The sequence below is a fragment of the Heptranchias perlo genome, chromosome 6, assembly GCF_035084215.1.
Source record: "Heptranchias perlo isolate sHepPer1 chromosome 6, sHepPer1.hap1, whole genome shotgun sequence".
NCBI lineage: Eukaryota > Metazoa > Chordata > Chondrichthyes > Hexanchiformes > Hexanchidae > Heptranchias > Heptranchias perlo.
The window spans coordinates 5477776-5494338 of NC_090330.1; the positions used below are offsets into that span (position 1 = coordinate 5477776).

At 45.6% G+C, this 16563-nt stretch overlaps 1 protein-coding gene across 2 annotated transcripts in view; it reads right to left on the reverse strand.

Annotated features, from left to right (window-relative positions):
• The window catches only part of gucy2f (guanylate cyclase 2F, retinal), a 62011-nt gene that overhangs the window by 23559 nt on the left and 21889 nt on the right, over positions 1–16563 (reverse strand). For both annotated transcript variants that reach the window (XM_067985362.1, XM_067985361.1), the window contains exons 8-13: positions 14362–14538; positions 13030–13186; positions 12029–12178; positions 5402–5550; positions 2205–2368; positions 446–638 (exon numbers count right to left, since the gene is read on the reverse strand). In XM_067985362.1, coding sequence (XP_067841463.1) covers positions 446–638; positions 2205–2368; positions 5402–5550; positions 12029–12178; positions 13030–13186; positions 14362–14538 — 990 coding nt within the window. The remainder of the gene's footprint in view (positions 1–445; positions 639–2204; positions 2369–5401; positions 5551–12028; positions 12179–13029; positions 13187–14361; positions 14539–16563) is intronic.

A 16563-nucleotide genomic window follows, 5' to 3' on the forward strand; every position in this document is an offset into this window, starting at 1 on the left:
ATGTAGGAAACCCGGCAGCCAATTTGCTCACAGTGAGGTTCCACAAACAGCAGATAAATAACCAGATAATCTGTTTTTAGTGATGTTGTTTGAGGGATAAATATTGTCCAGGATGCTGGGAAGAACTCTCCTGCTTTTTGAATAGCACACTGGGATCTTTTACATCCACCCGAGAGGGCAGACAGGGCCTCGGTTTAACATCCCATTTGAAAGACGGCACCTCCAACAGTGCAGCACTCCCTCAATCCTGCACTGGGAGTGTCAGCCTAAGTTTTAGGCGCAAGTCTCTGGAGTGGGGCTTGAACTGACAACTATTCTATGACTAAGAGGCAAGAGTGCTACCCAGTGGAGCCATGGCAAAGGCCATACTGAAATGGTGAACTATTCTTCGATCTTTTACCACATTGTCCTTCACATCTGGGCTGCCAGCCAAATGAATCCTTACCTTGTAAACATCATGATTGCCTAAAACAGCATCGAACAATGTGTAGAGGTCATTCAAGAGGTCGATGACCTCTATAGGCTCGCTCATGGCTGATATCGTTGTGAAGCCAACAATGTCACTGAAGTAGATGGTCACCTGGTCAAAATATTCGGGCTCCACATTCCCGCCCACTTTCAACACTTCTGCAACAGATCTGGAAAGGAAAGCAAAAAGGGAGAAACGGAAAGTAAGTTGGTAATAGTTAATGTTTGCCCTTAGATGTCCCTAGAGGTTCCTATCTCCACCGGCCTGACCAATTTTGTTTACTTCCAGTTTACGCACTCAGGTGCTGAAATGAACACTAACGTTACAGTAATAAACTCACCCATACGCCAGAGTAATCTTATTCCCGTTGCCCGATCCGACCTCCCCCCTACCCCCACCACTTCCCGTAACTTACCTGAGGGCCTCTGCCGACCGGCGACCCAAAAATCATTCTTGTCGTGGGGCGAGCCGCCTCAGGAGACGGCCCCCAAAAACGTAGATGAGGAACAATTCTGGGACAGCTTTGGGCCTCTCTGTTCAGGCGCGCCCTGCTCGAAAATGGAGCCAGACTACTTTCTATCCCTCCCCCCCCCCACCCCATCCCTGGTTTTTGTTGAAATCATTTCGCTTAGACCGTAGACCAGGCCGACACTTTACATATTTTGACGCATTAAACCAATGAGAGGTTTCCCGAATGAGGACACTTGTTGACAGTTCCCAGAACCCAACAGTGAGTAGATGAGTCTGTGGCACTGGCGATGTCTCCGTTGGCTGTGGTTAATCCAGAACCTTTGGGCTGACACGCTGGTACTATGGAACTCTCGAGTGATATGCTGACCGTGTGCTCCCATCATTCTTTGCACACAATGAACTCCTGACCTTAATTAGAAAGATGGCCCTCCTCACCAGTACTGAATTTAGGCCCCCTGCTCAGGCCTAATTTTACGCTTCCATTTTCCTGCTATCGAAACATAAAGGACAAGAGGGAATTTTTTTTTACTCTTTCATGGGATGTGGGCATCGCTGGCGAGGCCAGCATTTATTGCCCATCCCTAATTGCCCTTGAGAAGGTGGTGGTGAGCCGCCTTCTTGAACCGCTGCAGTCCGTGTGGTGACGGTTCTCCCACAGTGCTGTTAGGAAGAGAGTTCCAGGATTTTGACCCAGCGACGATGAAGGAACGGCGATATATTTCCAAGTCGGGATGGTGTGTGACTTGGAGGGGAACGTGCAGGTGGTGTTGTTCCCATGTGCCTGCTGCCCTTGTCATTCTAGGCGGTAGAGGTCTCGAGTTTGGGAGTTGCAGTTGAAGAAGCCTTGGCGAGTTGCTGCAGCGCATCATGTGGATGGTACACACTGCAGCCACAGTGCGCCGGTGGTGACGGGAGTGAATGTTTAGGGTGGTGACCCCACTTAACCTTGGCCAATTATTCCACCCCTTACCACTGGTCCAGCTGAGACTGGGGACTGAGGTATCAGAAGGTCACCATCCTGCACAGCTCGGACTGGCTTGGAATGGAGCAAAGCTGTTGAGATCGGGGGCTAAAGGGCCTAATTAATTGGATGAAGGGGGGTGGGGATGGAATTGGTGCCAAATATCCATCTCTGCAATGTTCTATCGCCTGAACCTTACAAAAGCATTGTCGCTAGCAGTGTACATGATGAGCTCACCTCCCAAGCTGGGAAGGTCTATGAAACACCTGAGACATTGAGCTGCAGGCTAATGGATTTACTCACGGGGGCAGCATTTGCGACAGAAGTTTCTCGGTTTTCTGTTTTTCTACTTCCAGCTCTTCGGTTCGCTCACGGATTAAATTCTCGAGATTACTGGAATACTGCTCCAGCATCCGCAGCATCGAATCAATGATGTTGGTCTTCTTTCCCTTGTTAATGGTTTTGAACTGGGAAGAGACAGCAGTGAATACATCAGACTTTCCCCATGACAAGCAAAGAAGAACAAACTTGCATTTATATGACACCTTTCATGACCTCAGGACATTCCCAAAACACATCACAGCCAATGAAGTACTTTTATGAAGAATAGCCACTGTTGTCATGTTGGAAACATGGCAGCCAATTTGCACACAGCAAGCTCCCACAAACAGCCATGAGATAATGGCCACATAATCTGTTTTCATGATGTTGGTTGAAGGATAAATATTGGCCCAGGACACCAGGAAGAACTCCATTGCTTGTCTTCAAATACAGCCACAGGATCTTCTAAGTCTACCTGAGGGTAGACATGGCCTCAGTTTAATATCTCATCCTAAAGACAGCACACTCTGCCAGTGCAGCACTCCCTCAGTACTATACTGGGAAGGTTAGCCTAGATTTTGTGCTTAAGTCTCTGGAGTGGGACTTGAGCCCATGACCTTCTAACGCACAGGTGAGAACTTTACCCATTGAGCTATGGCTGACACCTGTGACATAGTGTGAAGGTTTAGAGTGGCATCGTTACCTCCTTGTAAAGCTGCTAGGAAAGATTTACAAATACACAGTGCACACTTTCTCTTTAGGGAGCAACAGAGGTGAAGGGTTAGGTGAAAGGATTCCAGGAAGGTTGAAAGGAGTAGAAGAGATGAGGTAAACCAGGGAGCAGGGATTAGGCAGCAATGATACAATATTATGCATTGGGTGGAGTCCATGATACAGCACAATGGTGCGTGATTGTTGGGAGGCGTGGGTCTCAATGTGGCAAATGGCCCCTTCTTGTTTCATGATAGCTCATGCACTTATGATTTATTGAGTGCTGGCAACACCTACTGGAACATCAATATTGCACCAGCTTTATTGACAATTCAGGACTGGAGCAACACTGTCAAGCTGGGATCAGTGCTCCTACTTTGTATGTCATTGGACCTGCTGTAATACTGGTGGGCAGCGCATTTTAAGTGGTTTTCATCTTAGTTCCGATCGTATTAATCACTTGCTTTTAGGAACACGGGAACAGGAGTAGGCTATTCAGCCCCGTTGGGCCTATTCCGCCATTCAACTAGATCACGGCAGATCCTCACCTCAATTCCATTTCCCCGCCTTAGCTCCATAATCCCTTGATACCTATCAAAAAAATCTATCGATCTCAGTCTTGAAAGCTCCATTTGTCCCCCCGCATTCACAGCCTTTTGGGGGACAGAATTCCAGATTTCTACTACCCTTTGTGTGAAGAAGTATATCCTGATTTTCCTCCTAAATAACCTGGCTGTAATATTAAGATCACATCCCCCATTCCTGATTCCCCCACCAGAGGAAATAGTTTCTCTGTATCTACCCTATCGAATCCCTTTAACATTTTAAACACCTCAATCAGACCACCCCTCAATCTTCTGTACTCAAGGGAGTGTAGAAGGGGGCTTTTTGTGCCGACCAATATCTTACTGTAGGGGCACTCAGCTGTGACATGTCAGCCCATGAAGTGATGGGATGTGGATCTTCACCTCCAATTTCACACAGAGTCAGTGTCTGATTTCAATCTTGCCAACGTCGGGCAGCTACCAAGTAGAGGCCAACTTAGGAAGAGGACACCAATACAGCTTTATTTTAATACACATGTTGTGTGGATCGTGGGCTAACACTGTGGATCGTGGGGTTAACACTATTAGCAGCCCTTGTATTCTGTTGCTGAAGAGCAAGAAAAGGAGCAAGATTACTCGATAAAAAGCTAATGGGATGTTAGCCTTTGTCTCAAGGGGGTTGAAATACAAAAGGGTGGAAGTTATATTTCAGTTGTGTAAAGCTCTGGTTAGACTGCATCCGGAGACTGCGTTCAGTTCTTAGTACAGCACCTCAGGAAGGATAAATTAGCCTAGGAGGGGGTGTAGTGCAGATTCACCAGAACGAGGCTAAAAGGGTTAAATTATGAGGACGGGTTTCATAGACTAGGCTTGTATTCACTAATTGAGGTGTTTAAGATGATTTAAGAATTTGATAGGGTAGATAGAGAGGAACTATTTCCTCTGATGGGGGAGTCCAGAACAAGGGGGTATAACCTTAAAATTAGAGCTAGGCCGTTCAGGGGTGATGTCAGGAAGCACTTCTTCACACAAAGGGGAGTGAAAATCTGGAACTCTCTCCCCTAAAAGTTGTTGAGGCTGGGGGCCAATTGAAAATTTCAAAACTGTGATTGATAGCATTTTGTTAGGCAAGGATATTAAGGGATATGGAACCAAGGCAGGTACATTGAGTCAAGATATAGGTCAGCCATGATGTAATTGAATGGCCTACTCTTGTTCTATGTAACAGCACTGAATCCGAGTTTGTCAACATACCATAGGCAGTGCAGGCAGCGAATGGAGAGCCAGAAGGCACATGGACTACTGAGAGTCAAGGTAAAGGAGGGGTAAAGGCAAACGGTTCCTCAGCAATGTTAAAAGAACTATTAACTTATAATGGTCCTAAATATCATGGAATCATAGAAAGGTTACAGCACGGAAGGAGGCCATTCGGCCCATCGAGTCCGCGCCGGCTCTATGCAAGAGCAATCCAGCTAGTCCCATTCCCCCGCCCCTATCCCTGTAGCCCTGCAAATATTTTCCCTTCAAGCACTAATCCAGTTTCCTTTTGAAGGACATGATTGAATCTGCCTCCAACACCCCACCGTGGACCAATTTTTCTACTCAGAACCAATGATCAACAATATAGAACAGTGGTTACATGTGCCTGAGGGGAGCAATTTATGTTGCTAAAAAATTTAAACCGAGATCAGTGCTGTTTCTTTCTCTGGTGACCAGTGGAATGTTAGTGATCCATTGGATCTGCTTGAATACTGGTGGGCAGTGCATCGCATGTGGTTTTCCTCATTAGTTATGATGGTGTTAATTAATCCCTTTCTGTTGAAGGGACCAAGTGTCAATGGCCTCAAAGAGGTTTAAGGGACATGAAGCCATCTCACACTCAGCAGTTCCCAAATCTTCAGGTCCCCGTCACAGTCTACTCACTCGGTCAAAGATCTCATTAAAGGTAGGCCTTCTCTCAGGAAGTTCACTCCAGCAGTGTTTCATTAGTTGAATACACTCCAGTGGGGCTTGGTCTGGAGAGACCGTGGGTCGACACATAGGGGGCGGCTTCTTCACCTTCCTAATAATCTCTAAAAAAATAAAACAACAAGAATACTTATGTCATGAAGAAAGGATCAAGTGATTCAACTTATTTTCACTATAGAAAAGCCAACTGAGAGGAGATACAGAATCATAGAATCTTTTAGCACAGAAGGAGGCCATTTGGCCCACCTAGCCAGTGCTGGCTCTTTGAAAGAGCTATCCAATTAGTCCCACTCCCCCCACTCTTTCCACATAGCCCTGCAAATTTTTCCTTTTCATGTATATATCCAATTCCCTTTTGTAAGTTACTATTGAATGTGCTTCCACCACCCTTTCAGGCAGTGCATTCCAGATCATAACATGACCGTTAAAGTGAAGGATGGTGTAGAAGGTTTGGAAGTAAACAAGCAGTTTGATTTGGACAGTCAATGTAGGACTAGAGGTCAGAAGGTCCAGGAACGCCTCGATTTTAAAATCCTCATCCTTGTTTTCAAATCCCTCCAGGGCCTCGCAACTCCTTATCTTTGTAGCCTCCTCCAGCCCTACATCCCCGAGATCTCTGTACTCCAATTCTGGCCTCTTCCGCATCCCCGATTTTAATCACTCCATCATAGGCAGTCGTGCCTTCAGCTGCCTAAGCCCTAAGCTCTGGAATTCCCTCCCTAAACCTCCCTCCCTCTCCATCTCTCTCTCCTCCTTTAAGACACTCCTTAAAACCTACCTCTTTGACCAAGTGTTTGGTCACCTGTCCTAATATCTCCTTATGTGGCTCGGTATCAAATTTTGTTTGATAATCGCTCCTGTGAAGTGCCTTGGGACGTTTTACAATGTTAAAGGCGCTATATTAATGCAAGTTGTTGTTGTTGTTGATGATGATATAGGCAAAATGGCGAGGTCAATTTTATTGCCCATTCTAGCTGCCATTGGTAGGCCTTCTCCTTGAAGCAATTGTGTTACAACTGAGCAGAAACTTCAGATGGCTATAAGATTCAACCACATGGTGTGGTACTGGAGTCGTGTATATGCCCCAAAGGACATTAGTCAACCAATGTGGGGTTTTTTCAACAATCTATCAGCTTACAAACTACCCAAATCATTTATAACTTGCCATGGTGGGATTTAAACTCACAACAGCTGCATGAGTTAATTCACGATCATTACCACCATCTACCGCATCCAGGTAATTTAGTGTTCCTTAAACTAGGGAATCAACAGGTGTTACCTGAATTGATGAGTACCATATGACCTTGTACTCACCATGACTCTATCTGGATTTGTAAAATGTATGTGTGAGTGCCCTGTGGTCCTATATGTACCTTAGTTTACTGAAACACATGATGGGGGGGGGGGGGTTGAATTTTTGAGGATGAGGGTTCTCCCACGTGTCCTCCATAACTTTGGCGGAAGAGTGGTGGAAACCCTGGGGTTATGGCAGATAACAACCGCAGAAATTCACTCCCTTAAACTTTACAGATGGCAATAAAACCCTATCCAAATCTGATATATATTATAATAAATAATGGCATACACTTCCTGACCACAAAGCTTACTTCCTGTGTTACAATTTTTAGCTATGCTTTTTATGACATTAAACACTTATAATGGAAAACCCCACAGGAACCTATCAATGTTTAGAATGAGAAAACACCATAGCAACGTGTCAACATTTTGATGCTGAATAAACCAAATCACTCAAAATGGTTTGGAAACTATTTTTATCCGCCATTTTTCCCATTTCTCAAATAAGATTTTAAACCAAATCAAAAATTATATATTTCACAAGCATGAATAAATTTACTCATTGAATTGTCTTTTGTGTCTTTTAATATCTTTACAAAAGTTTTTTACATCAAGGTCTCAGCCTGTCTCAAAGGGTTTGACTTCGACTGAGATTCTTTACTTCAATATTTGGTGAGTCCTTCCAACCAAATCTGTGCATTCTGAATATGCACAGTTTGTATAATTTCTCAGTGTGCAATTTGTGCACCAATAGGAGTTGATGGGTGAAGGGTGCGTCCTCTCAGGATCTGAGAGTGTCTTTGCTTTTTCCAAAATACTTTAAAAGAAATGTATTGAATTTATTTTGGGCAAGTGATTTAAAAAATGCTGTTTGCCATTATGAAATGTTTAGGCTGACAACAAATTTGATCAGCCCCTGTGATCAGCAACACCTGTGATCAGCAACACCTGTGATCAGCAACACCTGTGATCAGCAACACCTGTGATCAGCAACACCTGTGATCAGTAATGCCTATGATCAGCAGCATCTGTGATCAGCAACACCTGTGATCAGCAGCACCTGTGATCAGCAAAACCTGTGATCAGCAGCACCTGTGATCAGTAATACCTGTGATCAGCAGCACCTGTGATCAGTAATACCTGTGATCAGCAGCACCTGTGATCAGCAGAACCTGTGATCAACAGAACCTGTGATCAGTAACGCCTGTGATCAGTAATACCTGTGATCAGCAGCACCTGTGATCAGTATCACCTGTGATCAGTAATACCTGTGATCAGCAACACCTGTGATCAGCAACACCTGTGATCAGCAACACCTGTGATCAGCAGCACCTGTGATCAGTAATACCTGTGATCAGCAGCACCTGTGAGCAGCAGCACCTGTGATCAGTAATACCTGTGATCAGCAGCACCTGTGAGCAGCAGCACCTGTGATCAGTAATACTTGTGATCAGCAGCACCTGTGATCAGCAGCACCTGTGATCAGTAATACCTGTGATCAGCAGCACCTGTGATCAGCAGAACCTGTGATCAGCAGCACCTGTGATCAGTAACGCCTGTGATCAGCAGCACCTGTGATCAGTAATACCTGTGATCAGCAGCACCTGTGATCAGCAGCACCTGTGATCAGTAACGCCTGTGATCAGTAACACCTGTGATCAGCAGCACCTGTGATCAGTAATACCTGTGATCAGCAGCACCTGTGATCAGCAGCACCTGTGATCAGTAACGCCTGTGATCAGTAATGCCTGTGATCAGCAGCACCTGTGATCAGTAATACCTGTGATCAGCAGCACCTGTGATCAGCAACACCAGTGATCAGCAGCACCTGTGATCAGTAATACCTGTGATCAGTAACGCCTGTGATCAGCAACACCAGTGATCAGCAGCACCTGTGCTCAGCAACACCTGTGATCAGTAAGACCTGTGATCAGCAGCACCTGTGATCAGTAACGCCTGTGATCAGCAGCACCTGTGATCAGTAATACCTGTGATCAGCAGCACCTGTGATCAGCAGCACCTGTGCTCAGCAGCACCTGTGATCAGTAACGCCTGTGATCAGTAACACCTGTGATCAGCAGCACCTGTGATCAGTAACGCCTGTGATCAGTAATACCTGTGATCAGCAGCACCTGTGATCAGCAGCACCTGTGATCAGTAACGCCTGTGATCAGCAGCACCTGTGATCAGTAATACCTGTGATCAGCAGCACCTGTGATCAGCAGCACCTGTGATCAGTAACGCCTGTGATCAGCAGCACCTGTGATCAGTAATACCTGTGATCAGCAACACCAGTGATCAGCAGCACCTGTGATCAGTAATACCTGTGATCAGTAATACCTGTGATCAGTAACGCCTGTGATCAGCAGCACCTGTGATCAGTAATACCTGTGATCAGCAGCACCTGTGATCAGCAGCACCTGTGATCAGTAATACCTGTGATCAGCAATACCTGTGATCAGTAATACCTGTGATCAGCAGCACCTGTGATCAGCAGCACCTGTGATCAGTAATACCTGTGATCAGCAGCACCTGTGATCAGTAATACCTGTGATCAGCAGCACCTGTGATCAGCAGCACCTGTGATCAGTAATACCTGTGATCAGCAATACCTGTGATCAGTAACGCCTGTGATCAGCAGCACCTGTGATCAGCAGCACCTGTGATCAGTAACGCCTGTGATCAGCAGCACCTGTGATCAGCAGCACCTGTGATCAGTAATACCTGTGCTCAGCAACACCTGTGATCAGTAACACCGGTGATCAGCAACACCTGTGATCAGTAATGCCTGTGATCAGCAGCACCTGTGATCAGTAACGCCTGTGATCAGCAGCACCTGTGATCAGCAACACCTGTGATCAGTAATACCTGTGATCAGCAGCACCTGTGATCAGCAGCACCTGTGATCAGTAATACCTGTGATCAGCAGCACCTGTGATCAGTAATACCTGTGATCAGCAGCACCTGTGATTAGTAATACCTGTGATCAGCAGCACCTGTGATCAGCAGCACCTGTGATCAGTAACGCCTGTGATCAGCAGCACCTGTGATCAGCAGCACCTGTGATCAGTAACGCCTGTGATCAGCAGCACCTGTGATCAGTAATACCTGTGCTCAGCAACACCTGTGATCAGCAACACCGGTGATCAGCAACACCTGTGATCAGTAATACCTGTGCTCAGCAACACCTGTGATCAGTAACACCGGTGATCAGCAACACCTGTGATCAGTAATACCTGTGATCAGCAGCACCTGTGATCAGTAATACCTGTGCTCAGCAACACCTGTGATCAGTAACACCGGTGATCAGCAACACCTGTGATCAGTAATGCCTGTGATCAGCAGCACCTGTGATCAGCAGCACCTGTGATCAGTAACGCCTGTGATCAGCAACACCTGTGATCAGTAATACCTGTGATCAGCAGCACCTGTGATCAGTAACACCGGTGATCAGCAACACCTGTGATCAGTAATGCCTGTGATCAGCAGCACCTGTGATCAGCAGCACCTGTGATCTGTAACGCCTGTGATCAGCAACACCTGTGATCAGTAATACCTGTGATCAGCAGCACCTGTGATCAGTAATACCTGTGATCAGTAATACCTGCGATCAGCAGCACCTGTGATCAGTAATACCTGCGATCAGCAGCACCTGTGATCAGCAGCACCTGTGATCAGTAATGCCTATGATCAGCAACACCTGTGATCAGCAACACCTGTGATCAGCAACACCTGTGATTTTGGGTCGCTTGCTGATGGTCAGAAAAGGAAACAACAACAACTTGCATTTATATAGCGCCTTTAATGTAGTAAAACGTCCCAAGGCGATTCTCAGAGATTGTTTATCGAGAATGGGTTCTTGATATATAGTCAATCGTCTCTTTATTTTGGTTGTATTTTCAATTAAAAGAATGCTCTCTTCTGAGCCACTTTTGAAGCATGAGGAATTTCTTTTAACGCACAAATTTGAAAACTGTGCAAACTGTGACCTTTTCGTCCATTTTATGAGTAAATTCTTGTTTGTTTATGGCAATCTATGTTTATTAATGACTATAAAAGTCTGGACACTCACTAGTAGTCCACTAAATGGTAACGTTTATGCTTCTGCGCTCCTGTTGCATGTTGGGAAACTGCTCATCCCTAGCCTGTGATTTTCCATCCGTTAATTTTAAGAAGCAGAAAATTTTCTCTTAGATGATTTAAGGCAGGAATGTAAAGATAGGAACTGTAGGTGTGGAGAGGTACCTGAAGCCACAAAAGGGGCTGTAGATGGGTCAAGGGAGGAAGTTAGTGAATGGGAATGCGGTTACGGGGTTTGGGCCTAGTGGTTTGAAAGGGTCCAAGGGAAGTTTGGGTCTCATTCTACTGAGCCTCCTTCCCCACTAGACTGCTAGAAGCTACCTCTAATATTGACTGATCCCCAAAACCCCCAATACTGTCAGACACTGGCCCCCTCAAAGCTTCAAAAAGTCATCCCGGGCCTGACGACTCCCAGAATTCCTCCCCCCACCCAAACTTAATCTCCCCTCCCAGATCCTGGGAGCTCCTCTCGGTGCTCACAAACCCCCAATTCTCTGAGACGCCCATGCTCTATGCTGTCGGATCCCAGCACCCCTATTCCCAATGATCCCAGGTCACAAAATCTACCATAGTTTTCCCAGAATTTCTCTCTCTGGGACCTCTTTCCTTCTGCTCCCAGACACTGGAAACCCTCCTCCCTCAAAATACTACAAGACCATGGGCCCCCTTCCCAGAGCTCTTGGATCCAGGAGTGCTCCAACTTCAATAAATCAGTCTCCCCGGTAATGCTACCTGGTATAACACCCCTGCTCTAACAATACTTACAACTCTCCATTGGAGATCTGTCAATTATAGGTATAACATTTTGGATCTAATGTGCACCTGTCACATTTCTAATTGTCAAAGGTACGAGAAAAAGAAAAGAACAAGAAAGACAGTCACTTTTTGCTGGCTTTTTCTGACCTGGAGCAGAGAATTCATAAGCACCTGCCAATCTACAAAGTTTCCTCATCTGCAGCAATTAAACTCTAAATGACCTTTGATATAAAATCATGCTTTATTTCAGTAATTTACAGTAATAAAGCTAATTATGATGTTTGAAAGAACTTTACTGCTGTAATATTAGCACTTATTCCAGCACCTTGAGCTGAAAACAAACAAATACAGTCAGTCCAGAGAAACAGGTACATCCCTCAATCCTTAGGCAGATTAACCTGCATTATTATATCACTGTGAAGGAACACTGGAGTACAGCACAGAACCCACCTTCAGGGCTGAGGCTTAACATGCAGTAAGGAGACCCTCGAACCACCACTTCCTGCAAGATGATGGCGAAACTGTAAGTATCGCCTTTTACACTCGCCTTCCTGGACAGCTTTGGGTCTCTCAGCATTTCGGGAGCTGTCCAAAATAACTCTGAGAATAAAAAAAAAGTACAGTTTCTTTTTTTATTTTGGCAGGTCTACCAAACTGCAAATTGTGCCAGCTATTAGGTCTCTCAGGAGCTGTACAACAACAACAACTTGCATTTATATAGCGCCTTTAATGTAGTGAAACGTCCCAAGGCGCTTCACAGGAGCGATCAAACAAAATATGACACCGAACCACATATTAGGGCAGGTGACCAAAAGCTTGGTCAAAGAGGCAAGTTTTAAGGAGCGTCTTAAAGGAGGAGAGAGAGGCGGAGAGGTTTAGGGAGGGAATTCCAGAGCTTAGGGCCCAGGCAGCTGAAGGCACGGCCGCCAATGGTGGAGCCGTGAAAATTGGGGATGCGCAAGAGGCCGGAATTGAAGGAGCTCAGAGATCTTGGTGGAGTTGTAGGGCTGGAGGAGGCTACAGAGATAGGGAGGGGGCGAGGCCATGGAGGGATTTGAAAACAAGGATGAGAATGGTAAAATCAAGGTGCTGCCAAACTGGGAGCCAACGTAGGCCAGCGAGCTCAGGGGTGATGGGTGAACAGGACTTGGTGTGAGTCAGGATACGGGCAGGAGAATCAAATTTATGACTGATGCGCCCCAATGTTTTATTTTGAAATTTGCTCTCGGGATGGAGAGAACATTATTGTCCATCCCTAATCGTCTCTGCAGCAATTGTGTTTAGATGACCTTCTGACTCAGAGGTTCCCATATGAAGAATGACCAATTAGATGAGGTACTGGAGGGTATGGAGCCATACCCTTACACGGTCTATCTCACCCGTACACTGGCCTCTAGTCCCTTCTATGAACAACCGATATCAACGACAGCCCCACTTGCCCTAGTGCTTACCTTCTGGTGGTGGCTTCTGCCAAGGGACTCTTTGCGCTTCCAACAGCTCAAGATACCCATGGTCAACGATCTTCAGCACAAACCGCCCGTCCACCACGCAGTTACGGGATTTCAGGCGTCCGTGAGGGAAGTCTCGGTGGTGAAGATATTTCATACCCTGCCCGTTAAAAAAAAAGAGGGCGTGAGATCGCGGATTCTGGTCCAGTCAAACAACAACAACAATTCGTCTTGTGCGTCCCCGATTTTCAGCGCTCCACCATTGGCGGCCGTGCCTTCAGCTGCCTAGGCCCAAAGCTCTGGAATTCCCTCCCTAAACCTCTCCGTCTCTCCACCTCTCTTTCCTCCTTTAGGATACCCCTTAAAACCTACCTCTTTGATCAAGGTTTTGACCACTTGTCCGAATATCTCCTTATGTGGCTTGGTGGCAAATCTTATCTGGGACGTTTTAATACATTAAAGGTGCTATAACAACAACAACTTGCATTTATATAGCGATCGCAATAGATAGATCTCAGCCTGCCTCCTTGTCATTTCTCTCCATCCCTTCTCTCTCTACATGAGCATCTAATTATCTCATGAATCCATTTATACTGTTTGCTTTAATGGTCTTTCCCTGGGTAACTTCTACAACACTAATGGCCCTTGGTGAAAGATCGCTCCCTGACTGCCTTTGTTTTCTTCAGTATTGTTAAAAAATAAATAAAGTGAAGAGGAGGGTGTGCTGGGTACGGTGGTGTAATGGTTATGTTAGTGGACTCGTAAACCAGAAGGCCTAGATTCATAATCCAGAGAATGTGAGTTTCAATCCCATCACCGCACATTTGAGAATTTGAATTCAGTATAAAATAATCTGGAAAAAAGAAAGCTGGTAAAAGTAACCATAAAGCCGATGGATTGTTGTAAAAAAAAAACAACTGGTTCACTAATGTCCTTTAGGGGAAGGAAACCTGCCGTCCTTACCTGGTCTGGGCCTATATGTGACTCCAGCCCCACACCACCATTTGCCCCAATCTTGCATTACACTTTCAGTGTCACATGTCACTGGAATATAGTAAGGGCTGTTTATTGGGTTGTTAAGCTGTTAACAGGCCAACTTTAGCTAGTTTTCTAGGTTGTCATGTATGTTGCCCCCCATTTTATTTTCCCGTTTCCTATCTAGTCTGAGGCCCCGTTACTATAGTCGGGCTAGAGATTTCACAAGAATGTAAAAAAGCACTCTTGACCACGACAAGGCCAATCCACCCATCAAGCCTGCTCCATCACCGCTCCACGCGTGATAATTCCCTGATGGATTTCCCCCTCCTCCACAGCGTGAACCCCCTTGGGCATCACCTTGATTAAATCCATTAGGAGGGAAGATTTGAACATCCAGTCGAGCTTCACATCATCGTTTCTGAGGAGGTCCTGCAGGCTCCCTCGGGAGCAGTGCTCCGTCGCGATGGCCGAAATTCCACAGTCGCAGAGGAAGCCCAGGAATGGGTTCACGTTCTCACTGCGCAAATCCCTCATCTTCAAAAGGAAGAAAAACAAACATACATTACAAATAAATAAAGCTGAACTGGAACTGCAACAAATTACTGCTTCAGGAAACTGATAGCAGAGCAGGGGTGCATGTGTCTCTGTCATATGTCTGTGAGTACACGGGTGCACGTGTCTGCATCATATGTCTGTGAGTGTTGGCAGGGGTGCACGTGTCTGCATCATATATCTGTGAGTACACGGGTGCACGTGTCTGCATCATATGTCTGTACCTATACACAGGGGTACATATATCTGTGTCATATGTCTGTGAGTGTACACAGGGGTGCACATGTTTGTATTATACGTCTGTGAGTGTACACAAGGGTACATGTACCTGTGTCATATGTCTGTGAGTGTACACTGGGGTGCACACGTTTGTATTATACGTCTGTGAGTGTACACAAGGGTACATGTACCTGTGTCATACGTCTGTGAGTGTACACTGGGGTGCGTGTATCTGTGTCATACATCTGACTGTACACAGGGGTACATGGCCTATAAATTTGCCCTTGCAGCGCCTGTTTTTCAGGCGCTAACTGGCCTACTAAGCTCCCTATATGGCAGGCAGGAAGTGCGGGTATATTTCCAGCCAGAAGTGTGCCACCAGCCATATTGGGAAAGGAAAGGATATTTTTACAGATGCTGACAGACCTGCTGAGTATTTTTCACATTTCCTCTTTTAAATTTCACATTTCCTTCAATAGCACTTTTTTGTTCTGTTTATCTTATGAGTAGAGCAAATGATTTGTGGCAACAACAACTTGCATTTATATAGCGCCTTTAACATAGTAAAACGTCCCAAGGCGATTCACAAGAGCATAAATCAGGCAAAAATTGACACTGAGCCACATAAGGAGACATTAGGACAGGTGACCAAAAGCTTGGTCACAGATGTAGGTTTTAAGGAGCATCTTGAAGGAGGAGAGGCGGAGAGGTTTAGGGAGGGAATTCCACAGGTTAGGGCATAGACAGCTGAAGGCACGGCCGCCAATGGTGGGACAAAGGAAGTGGGTCAAGAGGCCAGAGTTGGAGGAGCACAGAGTTCTCAAAAGGTTGTAGGGCTGGAAGAGGTTATGGAGATAGGGAGGGGTGAGGCCATGGAGGGATTTGAACACAAGGATGAGAATTTTAACATTTCTGTATAGGTCTGGATAAAGGGACGTGTGTTCCTGTGTAAGCCTGTATATAGATACATGGATGTGTGTCTGTGTAAGCCAGTATATAGATACATGGATGTGTCCCGTGTGAGCCTGTATATAGATACATGGATGTGTCCCGTGTGAGCCTGTAGATAGATACATGGATGTGTTCCCGTGTGAGTCTGTATATAGATACATGGATGTGTTCCCATGTGAGTCTGTAAAAAGATACATGGATGTGTTCCTGTGTGAGTCTGTATATAGATACATGGATGTGTTCCCGTGTGAGTCTGTATATAGATACATGGATGTGTTCCCGTGTGAGTCTGTATATAGATACATGGATGTGTTCCCGTGTGAGTCTGTATATAGATACATGGATGTGTTCCCGTGTGAGTCTGTATATAGATACATGGATGTGTTCCCATGTGAGTCTGTAAAAAGATACATGGATGTGTTCCTGTGTGAGTCTGTATATAGATACATGGATGTGTTCCCGTGTGAGTCTGTATATAGATACATGGATGTGTTCCCGTGTGAGTCTGTATATAGATACATGGATGTGTTCCTGTGTGAGTCTGTATATAGATACATGGATGTGTTCCTGTGTGAGTCTGTATATAGATACATGGATGTGTTCCTGTGTGAGTCTGTATATAGATACATGGATGTGTTCCCGTGTGAGTCTGTATATAGATACATGGATGTGTTCCCGTGTGAGTCTGTATATAGATACATGGATGTGTTCCCGTGTGAGTCTGTATATAGATACATGGATGTGTTCCCGTGTGAGTCTGTATATAGATACATGGATGTGTGTCTGTGTAAGCCAGTATATAGATACATGGATGTGTTCCCGTGTGAGCCTGTATAT